Source organism: Chamaea fasciata, unplaced genomic scaffold, assembly GCF_029207755.1.
Source record: "Chamaea fasciata isolate MVZ Bird 193981 ecotype frontalis unplaced genomic scaffold, bChaFas1.0.hap1 SCAF_13, whole genome shotgun sequence".
NCBI classification, from domain to species: Eukaryota; Metazoa; Chordata; class Aves; order Passeriformes; family Sylviidae; genus Chamaea; species Chamaea fasciata.
In genome coordinates, this window is record NW_027094098.1 from 15052160 (window position 1) to 15072498 (window position 20339).

The 20339-nt window shown below is 43.2% G+C and overlaps 1 protein-coding gene across 2 annotated transcripts in view; it reads left to right on the forward strand.

Moving 5' to 3' along the window:
- Positions 1-20339, forward strand: part of SLC25A26 (solute carrier family 25 member 26) — an 82716-nt gene that overhangs the window by 51389 nt on the left and 10988 nt on the right. For both annotated transcript variants that reach the window (XM_066195633.1, XM_066195634.1), the window contains 2 exons: positions 5562-5606; positions 16570-16639. In XM_066195633.1, coding sequence (XP_066051730.1) covers positions 5562-5606; positions 16570-16639 — 115 coding nt within the window. The remainder of the gene's footprint in view (positions 1-5561; positions 5607-16569; positions 16640-20339) is intronic.

Here is a 20339-nt window from a genome sequence, read left to right on the forward strand (position 1 = left end):
TCTTATAGGAAGGTGCTGTGTGTGAACTTGGTCCTTCACTGTTTTCCTTAATGAGTGAAGCCAAGAGCTCTTCCCTGGTCATTGCAATGCCTGCGTTGTTAAACTTGCCTGAAAAGCTTTGTTTGTTTTTGCATCAGTGTTTATTAACAAAGCCCTCCATCATTTGTTTAACATACAAACCTCTCCGTTCTTGCACCACTCTCCTAACCTTCCATCTCACAGAGCTGCAGGACCACGGCTGATGGCTTTGACAGTCTTTCACTCATGTTAAGATTACAAATTTTGCAAGAAAGTAAGTCTACTTTGTCAACTTTAGGATATCCTATCGATGAAGGATCTTGAGCACCTTCACCTTCAGTCAGTAGAAAACTGTGAAACCTCCAAAACATCTTGATGGTGGCTATTGCTATGACCTCTGACATGGCCAGGGGCCAGGCTTGCCTCATTTCATGCTGTCTTTCCAAAGCCCATCCTGGGGAAAGCATATGTATAGCTGGAACATCGGCTTATCGTAATCCAGATGTATTGGGCAAATGTGTGAAGAATTTTAGGGCAAGACACTGAACCAAATTTGCTGGGATTATTAACAGAGATGCTTAACTCCAGTGTGCTGACTGGGTTGTTTTATTCTGCTTTAACTTGAACCTATTAAAAAACCTTTCTATCCTTTATAAAGAAGCTAGGGAAAAAAAAAAAAAAAAAGGATTGTAAAAGGGACTCAGGTAAAGGGAAGATCGTTCTCCTGAAATGTGCCGTTTATGTATTCTAAGAAAACTATATTTTTGCTCTTCAGAAGTGAGTTATTACTTTTTTTTGCAATTGCACTCAAGAAGGCACAGTTTGGCACAGCAGCTCAGTGCTCCTCATAAATACAGACTTGGACAGTGATGGCCCCTCTGTCCTTGTCACGGTGAGTGCAGGTGGCAGGTTGGGTGCAAGTTTGAGAGCTGCCCCATGAGGGTGAAATAGGTTCTCCCCGAAGCGAGCAGATGTTCTTTCTGCTGGCCTTTGTGACATTCATACTCTCAAAATCCTCTTCATAAGTGTTTGCTTTTCTCCCATTGCTGTTAATGTAGGGAACAGTGGGGGTGTGGGTGAGAGCAATTTCTGGGATGGAGGTGCATTTTCAGGGACACTGAGAAAGCTCTTACAAGGTGAGCCTGTTCCTCCTCTGGCTGTTTATTCCAATCTCTCCTCCAGTATTTATTCTAAGGTTTGTAAAAACAGATAAGTCTTCTGGAGAGCAAAGCCTGCCGAACTGGGGACAGGGAAAACCTGAATAAACAAACATGTGCCACAGATTAGTAAGAACATCTGTAGGGTTTATATTGTTTTGAGAACACATACCACAGTTTTTCATTTCTTGTGCTTTTTTAGTTTTTCCCTTTCTGTCTCTCTCTTTTCTTCTTCTTTTTAAATATATTGCTAATAAAGGTTGGAGGTAGAAAGCACAGCTGGACTCTGCATGACATGCCACTGTTTAATTTCTAGCTCGGAGGATGAGAAGAAGAGTAGTTTTATTGTATCCTAGAAGAGAATAAAGCCACATGCAAATTCCAGCCATGGACATCTGTTTCCTCTTTGTGTGAAAGAATTCTCGTATTTGGAAGGGAATCCCAGTTCTGAAGGGGCTGATGAGGTTATATTTTTTTTGGTTTTTGTTTTTTTTCCTTTTGGTTCTTTCCCCCATTCTTTGCCACTCCTTCAGCATGCTGCCCTTGCTCTGGCTGCTGTTTTCCTGGGGACAATGTCAGTTTGCAATTTACCATCAGATATCAAATGGGTGAATTTTGAGGTACTTTGAAGTGTTGTGTTATAGTTACAAAGAGCATTATTAAGTTCCTCCTTAAATTTCTTTCATTTAATTAAACAGTATTTGGTGGGAGGACTTTTGCTCTGTCATCAATCTTCAGTACTTACAGGTCGGTATTTTTCTTTAGAAGCGAGATGTGTGTGTCTGCTGCTCTGGCGGGGAAGTGCAGCTATTTCTAAAAGAAACCTATTAAACACAATCATTTAAAATACTTTGTATCAGGGGAATTAAGTAGATGTGTAGAAATAAGCATCTGCAAAGTTCATTACCTTAAGTTAGGCATCAGGTGCTAAGGGCTACAGGGACCAGAGTAAATGATAATTTCACTAACCTGTAAAGCATTTTAAAATAATTATTTGCAGCTGTCTGGGGGCTTTAAATTTGCCTTTTGTGTGTGTTTAAGGGTTGACTCTGATGAACAAACAGCACAGTTATATAACATTAGGCCAGACATGAGAACTGGTACTCTCTGTCTATTTTATATTAATGTCGAATGAGAGCTTGGTGGAGCTTGCCAGGGTTTCATATTTGCTGGCAGCAAGTTACCCACATGTGTGGACCACATTTTTATTGTTGCCTTAGCCTATTTCAGGCAGAAATATCTCTGCCTAACAGGGTGTGATTCTGTTCATTGCTGAAGAGCTTTTCTTTTAAGAAGCAAAATACAAAAAGGAATGAAAAGCCGTAAGTGTTCGAATTCAGAAGTGTCCCCAGACTGCAAGGTTTTGTCCCGTCTGCCACGGTGGAAGAATAAAGGGCAAAAAGCCATCTAAAGGCTTTTTTGTGGTCAGATGAGCTACCCTCACAGAGCTGTTTCTTTTTGCATGTATTAATGCTACTTTTGGGTGTGGGCTGTTTAGTCTGCTCTCTTAGGGAGACAAGGCTTATGCAAGCAGGGTGTTTGCGCACTTGGACACACAGCAGCCCTTCCACATCTTGACCACGGAAATGTGGCGGAAGGGCAGAGGCTGCAAAGATAAACGGGAGTTCTGATAACTTCTTTGAAAATATGTGTGTGAGGGGAGAATAAAGGTGATTAAAAGGTTTGAGGGAAGGCTTCCAATAGTAGCTGAACTTTCAACAAGGGCTGTGGAATGGATCTCAAGAAGAAATGTGACGGAGCTCCCTGTCATGGGAAGATTGCTGAAGGCAGCTTGGAAATTATTTGGCTTCAGAGAATCTGATGGCAAAACCCAAATCCGCAGGAAAACAGACTCCCTTTCTTTCCAATACCTGTGAAATTGCTTGTGTGAGTTTTGTTTTTAAGCCAGGATGTCAGACAGGATCCAATGGGTGACTGCAATAAATGTAGGACATCTCTGTAGGATCTTCTTAGTGCAGCAAAGATGCTGCTGCTCTGCTTGCTTGTGGTGGTATTTCCTATATTTTTTGGGTTTTGCAAGTTTTTAAACGCTAGTAAAGTGTGACTTCTGAATGTTTAGACCCTTATCCTGCAGCCCTCCTAGAGAGGAGGGAGCCCAGTGGGTGTGCAGGTCGCCCTGACACACATCTGAAATCTTCCCAGGCTGTATCCCATGGGGCACGTGGGGAAAAGGGAAACCCCTAATCCCCATCCAGCCCGGGCTCCCCCTGAGCAGGACACAGAAAGCAAACACCACTAACACTGAAAATCAAACAGCACTTGTGAACAAGTTTCCCCTTTGATTGAAATGCTTCTAGCTAGGCGATATAAAGGGGATTATGTCACAAGCTTCCCTTGTTGTCTTATTAACAGCTGCCTAATTTTACCACTCATTCACGAGCATAAAAAAGCAAAACTTGCAGGCTGTATTTGAAAGCTTGTTTTGTTTGGTGTACAGCTGGATACAGAGCGTTTCCTTTTCTCTTTTTTAACAAATTTGAAGCAAATGTATTGGTTATTGTTACTTATTTTTCCCTATTTTTTTGGCCTAGATAATAGAAGATTATGTTGCTTTTTGTTTTACATTGCAAAGAAATCATTCCATATAATTTCAGTTCAACCTTGCTGCAGTAGCATGTGGGTGTGTATATATCTTCTCATAAATATATTACCACACATTACTGTCAAAGAGCTGGGCTTTTTCACCCAGTATTAAAAATGAAATTTAATTGCTACACTAGAGTTTCAAGACCCTGATAAATAAGAACCACGTCTGACCTTTATTGTGGGGCTCTGAGATGCCACCAGGGATATTGCTCGTTGTCCAAGATGACAAACTTCCTCTGAGATTTCAGTTTGTCAGCTCAATGTACAGCAGTGACATTGATTTCTTCTCACTGCCATTTCCTGCCTGAATAGATAACAAATTTTCTGTGGCAGGTGTCTGTCAAGTTTAGTTTTGCCTGGCAGATTAACTTAATAGACTCATTTATTAATCATTACTTGCAGCACAGGGAAGCAGACAATACTCTTTGACTCCTGTGATGTTGAATGGATGTTCCTGTTCAGATTCCTTTGTGTAGCTTGAATTTGGGTTTAATAAGCCATTCATATCTCTAGTGAACGTTTTTAACCTGACATCACTCAGAACAAAGATATCTGCATTAAATAAGCATGATCCATTTTGAGTATCTACTCCTTTTTGTGGTAAAAGATGCGCAAGTGCTTTCTGAGACTAAATAATTTGATAGATGAACTTCCAAATCAGCCTCAACAAGAGGAAAAATTAAGAAAGATAAAAGTAGAAGGAAATAGGTAGTTGGAGGAAGATTTGAGCCTGCGGTTGACTGGCCAACAAAGCGGAGGAGATAATGCAGGTTTAGGAAGGGGCAAAGCAGACCTGCAGATACAGCTGTAGGGTGAACCTAGGACTGGCCAGTGCTCTTCTGGAGACCCTTTTCTCTGAGATATCTTGAGACAGATATTCAGCCTGGAGATAGCAAAGGCAGAGTTGGTACCAGAGGTAGGTCTTAGACAGGGCTTTTCTGAGTAGCGAAGGACAAAGAAGAATTTAGTGAAGGGCTTTGAGGAGGAAGAAATATAATAGAAGGCATAACCTAGGCAAGTGATGTCTCTTGTTGCAAAGTGTTTCAGTGTGTTCACAATGAAAACTGTCTGATGAGCTGAGGTTTCTATCAGGGCAAAATCTGTGAAGGACAAGGCGCCCCTGGAATAGGTGCAGCAGGAATTAGCTTAGACAGAGATACAGGATGTTGCTGGACAGAAGAACCCGGTGTTACAGGCAGTAAGAGGAGAACCACCAAGCTTCTCCCCTTCAGTTCGGTTGTGGTAGCTCCTCACAACCTGCTTTTAGTTCTCAAGGGAGCTGGTTAATGGGAGATCAGGGGACATGTTCAGGAACGGTTTTGTAGCTGATGCCCAACTTGGAGAGCCCTGGCTGCAGCACAACAGCTCAGCATCTGTGAGAGTCTGCACTGTTTTTTGCCAGGCTGTGTTCCTGGTCTTGGGAACGTGTTTCTTGAACCATCCTTATGGCTTTCTTGGCTGGCTGTCAAACCAAGAATGTCCCTGCACTAGATCACACTGCTTATTGCTCTTGTAGGCCACCCTGGTAACAATACATTAACCTCTCAGCAGGGAATGTGATAAACAAAGTAAAACTGCTTTAGTGAAACCAGTCATTTAATGGCAGCATACATAAAGTGTCCGTAAAGATTTGTAAGTGTAATAAGCTGCAGTTCACTGAGAGAACAATAACTGTTCCTAATTTAGCCAGTTGAGGAACATGCAAACCCAATTTGCTTTTGTAACATTATGTTGTTGTTCTTTTTTTCTTTTTTTTTTTTTTTTTTTCCACCTCTCCAGATTCCTTTCTCTCTGGTACAGTTTCCCCTCTGGGAGTCCTTAAAGGTAAGTTCTCTTTAGTGATGGAAATGTAAACTATACATTTTGCAAAGGCTTTCCATGGCAACTTACCTATTGCAATTATGAGCATGTTCAAGAATCAGTAATTATGTGCCAACCTACCTGTGCCTGTGAAGATCATATGCCTGAATATCTGAAAAAAGGGAATATCTAACCACTGATCTGTGGCATGCAGGCTAGATTTTACTCCCAGCATGCCACAAATTTTATCTTCACCTCTAACTTTTTTTTACTGCTTAAAAAGAGTGGTAACCACCTTGTGCTGTGTGATTTCTTTTTTTTTTATTATTTTTATTTTAATTTTTTTGGTGTTTTGCTCTCATGGTAAAAGGAAATTGCGAATGAGAAAACTGTTTCAGCCTGGGTTTTGTAAACATCACTGAGAAGATATTTTGATTGGCTGCATGTTCTCTATTTTAAGGTCATTTAAAGAAGGTGTCAGTGGATGATGTTTTAACAGTGCAGTTGTTTGGAATGATATGCTGTTCTCCCACCAGCAGCTGGTTGCTCTATTTACCATGGTCAGAGTCAGGATCTAGGTTTTTGAGTGGAGGGTTGGATTTGAAGACGTAATTTCTCCATCCCTCTGTATTTCCTTGAACTCACTGCAAAAGATGAAAGGGAGGGTTTTTCAAGTACTCGGAGGTCATGGGGTGGTAGCACAGACAGTTATTGCAGATCATTAAAAACATTGTAGCAAACTGTATTTATAAAAGAGGAACTGGAGAGAGAAACTTTTTTCTTGGTAGGAGAGCTGGACTTCGGAGCAAGCTCAGCAGGGAGACCCAAACTGAGTCCTTGTGTTGGATTGGAACAACAGTTTGTCCTCTTGCTGTGTGGCTGTAGCTGGGGCTGTTTGTGGGGACAAGCCCACAGTGTGAACATTTGCATGTAGAGGCTTCAGGGAGTTTGATTTAAAGGTGAATCCAGGGGCAGGAGGAACATGAAAATCATCAAGAGCTTTTGCAGAACTGAGCCGTGTTTGTGTAGCATTCTGTAGGTACTTCATGAGCTCAGCCTGCCGTGGTGTCTGGGTATCATCCCACTGCACAGGGGAGCTTGGGCTGCCTTATTAGGAATCTGTTTCCCTGCCAGTGTCCAGGAATGGCTCTCTGTAAACTCTGCAGCAGTGGTACTGGCCCAACCTGTTAATGGTTAGTGCAGCAGCCGTGTTTGGGAGCAAGAGGTGGCAATGCTTAAAGGGAAAAAGTGTGGTGATCCTGCCAAAACCACATAAACCAGCAACATTGTGTAGCTGTTTGCAGAATGTAAAGTTGTTTTAACTAATGTCCACGTAGCTGTGACAGTAAAATGTATTGTTTATATTGCAGGCTTTAAAGAAGACAGTTTGAATTTAGCTAACTGCAGGAGTGAGTCACTCAGGATGAGGCATCATGTTTAATCTAAAGAGGTCGGTAGAAACAAAACTTGTGGCAGTTTGTTCCACAAACCTGTTGCATTAGATTTTTCTGATGTGGACTCAAGAGTAAAAAACTGCCACAATCAGTCTGTCATGCTCAGTCACTTTGGCTCAGCACAGGGAGAGAGCTCAGGGTTTGTCATATCAAAGCCAGGCAGTGACGGCAGAATACATTTTGTTTATCTGAGGGAAGCTCTTAAAAAATTGTCCTGACAGTATAACAAAGGACAAAAATCATTATGGTCCCATCAAGAGGATGGATGTGGCCAGTAGCATCACTGGGAATGTGGTTGAGGGTGTAGGGCTCCTCACGGGCTCAAGAGAGCATGAACAGACAGTAATTACAAAGAAATAGAACTGCAAAGGACAAGAGAAAAATGGCACAAAGCCTGAACAGAAAAGAGTTATTGAGATGATGCCTGAGGGACTATTCTGCACTGTATTAATAGGATTACTTGAGAGAGTAACTGTGGGAGCGGTTGTGTGTGATGTGTGTGGGCCATCTCACTGAGGAGAACAGAACAAGTGCTGTGGCTGTGTCATTTTCAAAACCATTAGTACAAAGTTACATAAGCTGATGGAAGATAGACTCAGTCTTATGATTCCCTGAACAAGCTAATCATCATAAAAATGAGGAAAACCTTTCCACTGTGAAAGGACAGAGAGGCACATGGAAGAAGAGAGTTTCCTTTTCCTTCAGATGTGTGCTGACTGCAGCCAGCAGCAGGGTGTTAAGCTTAAAGAAGCCTAATAAAGGCTTGTAATAGGTAGCAAATGGTGCGTTTCTATATGCCATTTTCTCTCTCTGCTTTACTCCAAGCTGCTCTGGTTATTCCTTATGCTTTAGTCACAGAGGTTACATGCACAGTTTTCTCCTGTCTGTGAATGTGCACCAGCTGTCCCCTGTGAGAGCGGACTTGCATGCCATGCACTGAGCTACGTTAAAAGAAGAGAGAGCATTGTATAGATTAGTGAACTCTAAGGTTACATTGGCTGTGGGTGCTGGCAAAGGGAGGATTGCAGTAATTAGCAAGAAACAGATACTGCTTCAAATACAAGTCTTACTGAGAGTGACTCAGGTGAACACAATTTAACAACAGGTAACAGACTCCTTTCTTAGTTTACAATGACTCAAGAAACAACAGTAAAGAAATTATGGTGCTTTTAATTAAAACAAGTATTTTTTCTTCTTTTTTTTTTTAATTTAGGTAGCATCCACGGCTATAAGGTGTGCTTAATGTCCTTTCTCTTCCCAATTCTCCATTTTTCTGTATTTTGTTTGAGGCACAGATTATTGCCATAAACAAAAAAAGAGAGAAGGAAACTGCTACGGTGTGTGAGATTTCAGGATCTTGTAATTCCCAACTAGGGTGAGTTAGTGTAGCTCTTTTCTGTCTCTTCAATCCAAGCCTTACAGGTAAAACAGTTTTGAGTTCTCTCAGAGTTCAGGGAAAAAAAGGATGTTACAAATTTTATTCACTTTCTGCTACACCAACCCTCAAAAGAGCACCATGGTTGAAAATGACTGTGACAGTTTGATCAGGTTTAGGTTCTTTTATGTGGGGTTAATGCTTTTGATCTCATCTCAAAGCCAGGTGGCCCTGAAGAAAGGCAACAGAACATAGATGTGGTGTGCATCCCAAATACCAGCCAAGCACAGAGCCTTCTGTATTAGTTCAGGTTTCGGAATTAATCTTGTAAGATACAGTTCCCTGTATGCTGCCCTGGAATTTCCAGGGTGCCTCAGTAAGTTGCTTTGGAAATACTGTATGTGTGTTCCTTCCTGTGGGAATTTCACATTGTGGGCTGTGTATTTGGTATGAAATTGTTGTGGGTTACACAGAGCCTGGTGCAGCTCCTGTGTTCACCCTGCTGCCAGGGCTGGGCAGTCTCTGCCCAGGTGACTGTGCCCCTGTGGAGCTCAGCCCTTCTGTCTTATCTTTTATTCTCTTCTCTTCAGACATTTCATCCAGCGCTTATAATCATCATATCTGAGTTCCTACCAGCAGCACATAAGTGATTTATCATTTGTTTCATGTTTTAATCCTTCTCTTTTAGAGCTGAGAAAAAAAGACAGCTTTCATTTCTGCTGGAGGGCTATTACAGAATCACAGGGCATCAGGTGTTTGGGTTTTTTCAATAAAATAGCATTTTAAAACCCTACAGAAAATCAAGAGCCCCCGGTTAGGTTTGAGTCCAGAAACATCTTGTCAAAAATGCCAGTTTCTTAAGGCTCAGTGGAAATGGTCAGATCCCTCAGAGAACAGTGCTGTGTGTAAGATAAACCCTTCTCAGGTGAAACAAGACTCAGTCCTCTTGGGTTTTATATTTCTGCATGTTGGCTGTGCTTCAGAGCCTCTGAGAGTTACTCAAATGCAGCTGTACAGGGAGAATGGTCTCTTTATAGACCAAATGTATTGTATGTCTGGAGAAAAGGCTTTGGTAGCCAGTGAGGAGGGAAGGAGCAGGCGGGACAGGAGGACACAGGGCTCAAATGAGTTGACTTGAAAAACAAGGGGCTTTTTGTTTATTTAGTTGGTGGATTTTTTTAAGGAAAACAAACCTACTGTCCTGGAAACCTTTTGTCTTTTTCATTAGCCAGGTCTGAGTCTTAAAATGAGACACTTAGACATTGCTAAGGCTGCGGAACATCAGGGTCAGCCAGTTCTGCCCCTACAAACCTAGCCTCTCTGGGAGGGCTGGCACACACTGTGCTGCTCTGCTGGCCCAGGAGCTTCAAAGAAAGATAAAAATCTTTAACTGACCATGCTCAAGGTGATGTCTGACTCCTCTGGCACTCAGTGGGGCCAGGATTTCCTTCTTTGTCTCAGTGCTGAGCAGAATTTAGAGCTCTTAGACCTGCAGATCTAGTGAGCCCACAAGTTCTTTTGTCACTGGTTTTAGCAATAAAATAATTTCCTTAGGTGTTATACAAAAGGAGAATGGGGAGAGCCCGGCCATTCCCCTGTGAGGCTGAGCAGGATCAGAAAATTGGCTGGGTCAGAACAGGAGCTCCATGGGTTGGTTCTAAGATGGTTTCTATCTACATAATGGAGAGCAGGTTTGGGATTGGACTTAGGTCCTTTGTTTTCTGTTCAGGTGCAGCTGTCACTGTAGGCACGAGGCACTTGTGTTGAGGGGAACGTGCTGGTGAACTGAACCGAGAATCTAGAGGGCAATGGCATGTGCTCATTTCCTTGGTTCTCTTGGCTCCCCCCTCCAGAGAGCTCAGCTTCTTGGGGCGGGGATTGGCAGTGTGGCGTGTGAACTGATTTTAGGGTCGGCCCAGCCTTGCTCTTGGCCATCAGAGCAAACAGATACTGAGATACATCTTGAAGCTTGTATCAAAGACTGCTTGATGGCTTTCTCTGGAGAGTGAGGACTCTAACCTTGGTTGAAGCTCATTGCACCTGATTTTTAAAGTTACTAAGAATGAAAAGTTTACAGAATACTTCTGCCCAGGCAGCTGGAGTTCTCAGCAGTAATACGTGTTTATAACTCCGCCATTGAATCAATAAACCACATGCTATTTCCCTCCTAAAATTTACAGTCAGATCTGCTGCTGCTTAACGGGGCAAGTAGAAAATAGAGGCATGTAGCCAAACTGGGCCTTAAATGGCTCTTTCCCTGCTCTACAGGTAGGTGACCATTTTCCTTTTTTCCTGGAGAAGCAGTCTAGTATTTCTTTCCTCTGTGCTCAGCTGCACATAAGTCAAGAGTAAATGAAACCCAGGCCCAGCTTTAAAGCCATTTCCTCGCAGGCAGTGCAATAAGTGTTCTACCATGCCTCGCTCCCTCTCAGACTAATGGTTGGGCTGATTTTGGGATTAAGTCCTAATGGTTAAATAACACTGCCTGCCATTTGCTTAGGTGCTGAATCAGGAAAACAGCTTTGCAGGGGTGTTGGGGGCGGGATTGTAGCGTGTCCATGCCATGAGCAGAGAGGCTGCATTTTTCTCACAAAGGAACAATGCACCCAACAGCTGTTGAGCAAACAGCCCTGGCTTTATTGCTGCCACAATAAGTGTCATTCACGCCGTCCTGGGGCACAGCCCGAGGAATGCTGCACACCATCTGCACCAAAGGGAGAGAAACAAATGCAACCCTTGCTCACAGCACTGCAGGCACGTTTGGGGAAAGTCAGATGGCCTTGGATCATCAATACAGCATTTAAACAGACCAGAGGAAAAGAGGCTCACACAGTCTACAGATACAGAGCCAGATTGTGATGCTCTTGGTCATGCCCAGGCCACAAGAGGTTCTCTAGAAGTTGCTAAGCTTGCCAGTGACATCTGGGGATGTTTGAACATCGAAGATTTGATTTGGACACTGGTTATTTGCTGAAGAATCTTAGCAGATTTATGTAATTCTTCCACATAATTTATTCACACACACCTACGAAGCACAGATCTATTAGGTAAGAGCAGTGCAGGTGCTCCAGAAAAACCCTGCTGGCTTTAAAGTGATTTTTCAGAAGTGCATTTTCCCTCCCTGTATGTCCCTTTGTGCTATGGAAACTGAGTGTAGCTGTTCTGCCTTGCCATGGGAACACTGTTTCGAAGAACATTTCCTTTAACCAGGCTTTTAGCACATCCATTTTGATTTACATCCAAATGGGTCACAGACATCAATGCCGTATTATATGGGCAGAAAAAGGGAATGAAATGCTTTTAACATGAAAAATATGCTCTTGCATATAGGCCAACTTTTGTTCTCTTTCAATTTATCTAGGATTTGGGTGGGTTTAATTCTAGGACTGAATTCAGTATTGGCATAAGTGAGCACAACTCCATTAGTGCAAAATGGAGTCTCAGCATTTATGTCAACAGTGAACTTAGATCATTGAATTTTTCCCATGTTTGGTCTTGCATGTTTCCTGCAAGATAATATACACATGTACTTGTCCATATGCTGCACATATGCACATAAAAATCCACTGAGGAGAAGGACATTTGGCTCTTTGCTCCGTGTTGACTTTATGTATAGAGACTGCAATCAACTTGTGAATTTTTTGCTTCTGCTGTAGCTAATGTGCCATGGATCTGTAAGGGTCAGCCATGCAGAATGCCACGTTGTGAGGAAAATCCCCAGTAGGAAAGGCAGACGTGAAAATTGCTTTTCTTTCCTCAGTCTGCAGGACCGCACATGCACACAGATCCACGTGATTCATTTCTACTGATTTTCTTCTCCCTCGTTATCATGAAGTTGAACACTGTTGTGAACAGAGGGTACACAGAGATGCTATAGATGCTTATCACTGGAGTGAACTGTAATATTTATTCAGCTGCAGGCCTCAAGTGTAGTGTATGCCATGTGTTCTGCTGGCTTGAAGAATAGCAAGGCCAAGGCAGAGTTGTCTTATTCTCTGCAATGCTTCCTGCACCATTGGTGGTATCGGGCTGGTCATCAGGTTGAAGAGATATGTGAGTATTGCATTTTCCTGGATTACCAAAGCTTAGATGTCCTGAGTATAGACCATGACCTGACTGTGTTGAGAACACAAAGCTGACAGCTGATTTTTGTCACAAACTTTTACTATAAATGTGTGGCAAAGGTGACAGGCGTGCACAGGTAAGAGTTGTGTGCACTGGTCAAAGGTTATTGGCCATCTGGAGGCCAGGTGTCCTCAGCACTGAGGAGTCCATATTTGTGGGCACCAAATGTTTCCCCCCCAGTATTTAAAAGCAGAGGTAATATTTTCCTTTTTTGTTTGTTTTTAGATTGAAGGGCCTTTGGTATATCTTGAGAGTGACTTTTCCAATGCTCCCTCTGCCCGACAAAATGGGGTGTCCTTGTTTTCTCAGGATCAAAAGAGCAAAATAACGTTTGTGGTGAGAATTAGGGGACACTGGCCTATGGAGCAGGATGAAATGGGATCGCTAGGAAGAAAAGTAGGGCTCTGCCCACGTATAAAACTTGACCCTTCTCTGTGAACATTATCCCTGTGAATAATTGGAAATATGCAGCCAGGCTTCCTGCTGTGTCCCATCCCCTGAGGCCACACCCGCTGTATTGCCTTACACGGTGCAGCAATGCACAGCGAGATTTACATATATATCACAGAGTAGTGTTTACAAAAAAAATTACCATGTGATTGAGCTGGGAAGCTGCAGAGGGCCCCAACTGTATGAGTTTCCATGCGCTTCAGCCAGAAGATTTATTTCCAATTTGTTATTCATAAGGGAAGAGAGAGAGAGAGATTGGGATGGGGTCCTTTGAAGTGGAAAACAAAGTCTTCTATTCAGCCTTCAGCTTAATAGAATACACATGACACAGGCTTGGCATGGCGGCCACTTTCATGTAATGTGCTCCTTGTCATTTTGCTTTCCTAGGCTGTGAATGCTAGTGGGAATGGGCATTGCCCTGGAAAAGTCAGGTTATCCCCTGCAGCCTTCTGCTGCAGGAGCACGGTGTGAGCAGGTAGAAGCCTTTTTGGTGATGGTAGTGGGGAACCCAGCCTGAGCCAATTGCTGCAGTCATGTTGCTCGTAATTCCGGGGTGATGTTTCATGTTGCAGGAGCATGTGGAGAGAGAGCAGTGTCGTTGAGGCTTCTGCAGGCATTATATGGGCCCTTCTGCCTGTTTTTGGAGCCTCTGAGCTGTGCCCCTTGGGCTCTGAGCTCTGCCTGACCTGAGCTCTCACCCTGAGTGGAAGGTTCTTCTGCTTCTGTGCAGCATCTAGGATGGCAGAGTGTGCTCTAAGCACTGTATCACTGCAATAACCAGCAATTTCGTTCAAAATCAGTGTTTTGGGGAGATAGATGTTTATGGAACCTATGTTTCTTTCCAGGAACAAGGCCTTGGCTTTATAGTGACCTACAAATCCTTAACAGCTTCTGTGCTTTGCCCTGTCTTAATGGGATTAAAACCTGCTCAAAGGCTGAGTGTTTTCGAAGACCTTACAGGCCTGACTTACCACAAAACCCTGTCAATTAGTTGGTCCATGGGCTATGAGAGGAAACATGTGTGACCTCCACACGTCATCCTGGCCCACAGCATGGTGTGGTTAGAAAGAATTTGGACCGGAGTCCTGCCGGTCCTCTTGGCCCTGTGACACTTGTTCCTCTTGGCCTCCTCCAGGATCGTGTCCTCGTGCCCTGCTTCCCTCTTGCTCTTCTGCATGTTCAGGTTTGGAGCTCTGGGTGAATCACCGAAATTGGAGATGGAAAGAAACACATGAAGTCATCTCATCCTGCCCTTGCCAGCGCAGGATTATTCCCCACAGTAGTGTTGAGTGCCTTCTCCGATCTATTTTTAAATGACTCAAAGGAGAGGGCTTTCCTCTCCTCCCTGGGGAGGCTGGCTCCGTTCTTCAGTAGACCTCACTGTTGGGGAATTTGCTTCCTGTTCTCCAGCCTCAATTCTCCTTTTCCCTAATTTAATTGAACTGTTCCTGGCTCCACCCTTTTAAACCGTTTTCCGTATTGCATGACTGTTGCAAATACCTGCTGTCAATTTGCAAGCGTAATGGATGGGAATTCATCACTGTTTGCCTTGCTTGGCAGAGGCTCTTAGTGCAGAGCTGCACTGGGCAGCCAGGCTTTATCAGAAACTAGATTTTACAGCTACATGCCAAGAAATCAGAATGGCCTTTTCCTTCTTCTTCAGACAATGACATTAACATAAAACCCCATCATGACTGAGAATAGGCTGGGCTTCTGGCAAAGCCATGAACATCTGTACTAATGGGCTGGTTTTCCTCTTAGTCCTCCAGCAGCTCTTCCACAGCTCGTTTTTACATGGCAGCAGTAACTGTTCTGAGTTCTCGGGTTTAGCTGTAGATGCACAGATCAGGGTGTTAAACAGAAAATCCCCCGTTTGGAGAACATTTAATGAAAAAATACAATAATTCTGGTTTTTATCAAAGGAAAGCTGTGGCTCCAGCAGCTCAGTTTTTAAACCCTGACTTTCAATTCAAGGTTTTTTAAGTACCTGAAGCGTTTTGCAGATGGGTGCTAAAGGTGGGATTTATGCTTTTGACAGCACCCAGATACTCTGGAAGGTAGTATGTCTAAGGGAGTGTGACCTTCTTCCATCAGGACTGAGTTGCAAGGGAACTGTGTGTCCAAAGACTGTATGTTATTCCAGAAAATCATATTATGGTTTTGAAGAATTATGAATCTCGATTTATTTATTTATGAGATGAAAATCAGTTTCTGCTGTGGGTGACAGCAGAATAGCAGCCCATACTGAAAACACCAGGAAAAGAATGGCTAGCATTAGAGAGGCTGGAACCCCTTTAGTGCTTTCGTACAGCAGAGCTGCAGCTATTTAGCTGTGGCAGGGGACCAAACAACATTGTGGCTGGCCATTGTTGCTTGAACAGTTTGATTTTTAAAACATTCAACTGAAATGTAACCACCAGCCAAGCTGGAAGAAGCGAGTCACGAGGACAGCATGTTAAATGAAGAGTCAGCAAACGAGAGCGGAGTTCTCCTGCTCCACTGCAAAGTGGCTTTGCTGCAGACCAGGAGCAATAATCTTAGCCTAGCACTGCTATCCAGTTGCTTTTAAGAAAATTTTATAGCACAGAAGTAATATGACTTTAAAAAAGAAGGAGAGTGCCACAGCTGTAAAATAAAATTGCTGATTTCTCTGCGGTGGGCCTCAGAAGGGCCGTGGATCCCATCCCTTTTTCCTCAGTGCTGATCCTCACATCATAAACCGGAAACCTTCCAATGTGAAGTGTTTCAGGAGATGAGAAAGGGCTGATGGAGCAGGGTGAAAGAGGGGAGAACTCGGTGACTGTAGCTGCCATGGCAAACCCCTCCCAGCAGACACTGGCCTCCTTCGCTGCTTGTGCTGACCCAGCTCAGCAAATGGTGTGACGTGACCTGAGAGGTGGTTTTGGAAGGCACTGTTCTTGTTGGGGCTTTCAATGTGTGTGTTTAAATGCTGCTGGGGGTTAATGGATGGGAGCAGGGCGTGTGGGAGCCGTGGAGAGGAGGGTGTGTGGTCCCTAATGACGCCAAGTGAAAAACAGAGACACACCTGCTTTGGGATATAATGGGAGTGATAAGAGTAATTTCTTAATGATGGGGTTTTTTGGGGGAGTGTGGGGGGAAGGGTTGGTTTAAGAAATGTAGGGGAGCAAACAGGACTTGTATCTCGTGGAAGTGAGAGCTGTTCATTTCAAATGGGAGCCTTTTGTGCATCTGGGCTGAGCTGATATTGGTTCTTGCATGCCGCCCTCCCGCTCAGTGTTTTGCTTTGTGCCGTTTTATCTGCCAAAAACCAAATAAATTCACAAAATATTTGCAAAGTTGCATGGCCACAGGCTTAAATACATACATATGAATTCCCTGAAAGCAATTTGCTTCAAGCCCTCCTCAGTTCCAGACGTCTTTCTCACTCCATCTGCTTGTTCAAGTACACAAGTTCCTTGGGAAAAATCACTTATTACATCACTCAAAAATGCCACAAAAATAGCTTTTCACTTAAGTTCCCATCCTCAGAGTTAACTCACATGGGGATCAGATAGATTCAAACATTTAATAACTTTTTATTTTCCTTTCTCTTTAAACACAGGATCTCTGGTCATGGAAGCAGGGTCACGTGGTGGATTCTTGGCAGTCAGCAGTCTGTGGAGCTTTTGCAGGTGCAAAGGATTATATGTTATACTGGGAAAGACTAAAGAAGAAAGGGAAAAATGTGCAAATCTATTAAGTATAGCAGAACAACATTCCTTTGTAATTCAAGTTTGTTTAGAAGAAAACGGATCCAGTTGTTGTTTGGAAGTAGGAAAGTCAGCAAAGGAAAGAGAAGAAGAAAAAAAAAAAGACTTAACCAGGGTGTCTGTTTGAAAGACAACCAATTTGTTTTTGACAAATTTCTGTTATTTAAAAACTGTGGGCCTGTCAGTCAGGCTTTGTGCTGATTTCAAAGTTGATTTGTAAAATCCTCATCCAGGAGAAACTTAAGTTTGGGTGGGGGTGTGTGCAGCTGTTCGCTCCGAGCGCTTCCCCAGGGGCTGAAGTGATTGCAGAGGCCGTGATTCACCATTCCTGTGACAGCTCTGACAGCCACGTAGATTAACTGGAGGCAGGAGAGCAGAGGGCCAGCACTGCTCAGCCTGGAAGGCAAAAGCCTTCCGCAGCAAAAAAACCCCAGAGGATGAAACATCTGGGCAATCTCCAGACACTACAACAAGAATAAAGAGTGGCAGAACACAATACTGCACTATTTATTACCAAACAAGCCAGTAGTTAATTGAATTCTTCAGTAGGCTTCTTGCTTGGTTTTAGCCTACTGTACTTGTTTCCAAGAAAACAAAAGAGGGGGGGAAAAATCAATTAATGACTCATCAGTATAGCTGACAAGTTTGAGGGAGGAGAGATCCAACTGTCTTAATAGAAAAAACAGATTAATAGTAAAGGGATGGATAGCCAGAGTTTTTTTCCCCAAGGAGCTAAAATACATTTTGAGATTCTAAGCCAGTAACAGAATATGTGGAAAAAATAAATCCTGTTTAAAAAGAAATTATAGCATTTCTTAAAAGAGAGATTATCAAAAGCAAAGCTTGTTCTTTGATAACTTACAAAATCAGAGCCATTACACTGTATGTAATTTTTAAAAATAAATTCTGTAAGGGGAAGTGAAGTATTAATAGCAGCAGAATTCCAGCAGAGACTGAGGCTTCATTTTGAAGGGCACTGAAACTGCACAGCTGAGGGGAGGCAGTGTGGCTGTAGCTGCACAGAGTGAAGTGGATCGGGTGTGTGACCAGTGAGGGAATGGTTTAGGTAGAACTGATTCCATTTTTGGGCTGAGGGAATATTTTAGGTGACCTCTTGTAGTCTTGTCCAGCTGTATTTTTTCTGTTTATGTTGATGGGAAGGGAGTTTTATTCTGCATGAGATCCTGCTGTTGGATTTTACACTGACTTCATCAATCAGTGCAAACAAAATAAGAGTAAATGAAGCAGAAGCAGATTGTTCATTTTTGTTTTGAAACAAATCAAACAGACTAAAAGTGCTTCAAAATGCAATCTGTATGTCTGCAGGTGTGATGGGGATCATTAATTTATCACTGTTGATTTCTTTGCAGTTAGATTGATAGAAAAAACTGTGTTCAGGCATGTTCAGAGAGCTGGAAAGGTTATCTGATTTACCCAAAGCCTTGCAGAGTAATTTCCTGAGGTCAAATTTGGTGCCTCAGTTGGAAATTTAGCCCAGTGCCTCCAGTTCCTTCTCTGTATGTCCTGATTCTGACCTGTTGTGCTTGGACTTGCTACCGTTTAATAGATGTTCAGCAGTGTCTGCTCCTTTTCTAGCAGAAATCTTGCAGAAGGAGCTTCCAGGGGCACAGCTGTGCATGGACATGTGCTCACTGTCCTTTGGCACATGCTGGGGACACCAACACTTCGTGTTGGAGGAGACACCAGGTCCTGCGGCAGCACAGAAACTTCCAGGTCCATGTGGCAGATGAGACACTTCAGCCTGGTTGCCTTCCTAGGCTCTCTATTCCCCAAGCACAAACCTTTGCAGGGCTGGAGTCTTATTTTGTAGCTCCTGTTGTAATTGGTGAGGGTAAATATTCTCTGGGTTACCCTTCCTCCAGCCTGGTTTTCCTTCTCTGTTCTTTGTCTCCCTAATATTTCCTTTTCACCAGCAGTATTGTAATCTTCCTTTCTTATTTGTCCTTGGAGGACTTGCTTCAAAGCTCAGGAGGTCGAGCTCTTTTTGGATCAGAACCTTCCCCTCTGTCTCCATTGTCTCCCTCTGAGACAGGCAACAAGCTGGTCCTGATACTGATCTATTCTGGTACTGCACCCATTCTATTTCACTGAAAATATTTATCCTTCTTGCTGGGGGGAGGCAGTGGAAAAATAATTTCCTGCATTTTGAACAATGGATTCCAGAGTTCAAAATTACTAACTACCTACATGTAGCTTCAGATGAGGGAAGAAAAGACCAAACTCTTTATCCCTTTCTTTCCATCCCAAAACAAAAGAATCAAAACCTCACCAGTACCCTAGGAATAAAACAAGATGGATGTGTGCATAGAAATATTTTAAATCATTGTGTTATAAACCTTAAAAAGAGAATGTTATCCAAAAAAACAACCTTTGCACGCAGATATGCTGTCAAATGCCACCACGGTGGTGGTGGAATGGTGAAGTCACACAGACAGCTTTGCTCCTGTGTTCTTTGCTTGAATTCAATACCTTCTAAAAATATGTTAGAGGTCCTGAGGGGCAGGGTAATAAGCTGAAAGGAACTGAAAGAAAAGTCCTGTTTAGCTTCCCTTTATGGCACACACACACACACACACACACACGTGTGTGTGTCTGTATGAGTTGGTTATAACTATTTGGTGAAGACAGAACCAAGAGCAACGATCTGTTGAATTCTGTCCCCAGTGCCTGTGGAATGGCAGCAGTTTCAGCCCTCATGTGTGGATGTATGTGATCCATGGGCTTTTTATGGAAATGTAATAGGCATGAACACAAATATTAGATATTTGGAATCCGCTCTGAGTCATCTGTTAATAATTTAATCCCTCAAGGCCTTGTCCAGCTTTATCATCATCACTGGTGTTTTAACAGAGATGTTTGGAGTATTTGGGGAGTGGAAAAGGTGATACTTGAGCAGCTGGTGGGGAAGAACCCATGGGTAGATCTAAATGAGATTTTAAGCCTGAGGTTTATATCAAACCTTGCCTCGTGTCTGAACTATTTGGACACCACCCCAGATCTGGGCAGGGCATGGAGGCAGAGGAGGGAAGCATGTCTCCATACAGGCATGATTCTGGTTTCACCCCATGCCCAAGTCTTCTCTGGACTTAGACTGCCTGGCTGGACCACCCCGGCCCTGCAGTGTACCAAGGCAGGCTGTCCCAGGAGAGCTGCTGTGTGGGTCTCCTGTGTTCTCCATGCAAGTGGCACAGTGGCAAGGAAATCCTGCCACTGGGTATTAGCTGTTGGAAAACAAAAGTACTGCCCTGGAGCAGCGAGGTGATCCCCGGCTTGTCAAAGAACCTGAAAGGCCATTTAATGTGACTGAAAATTGCCCCTGTTAAGATGCCTTCTTTCTCACTGCCATAAGAAGAAGTGTGGCTCAACATTAATAATTAATGCTCTGTGGTGACAAAGTCACCAAGAATGGAGGTGCAAGTCCAGTGAGTCATAATGCACTAAGGAGAGCTTCTTGCACATTAACAGGGAGGATTTCCCGTCACTTTTGTTTTGATCTAATCAGCTCTGACAAGATTACACACTGTGTCTAAAAGCCTCTTTAACTCTATAGCTCTGAATAAATTTTTGAGTAGTTCTCAGGATTTCCCCGAAGAGTCTGCTT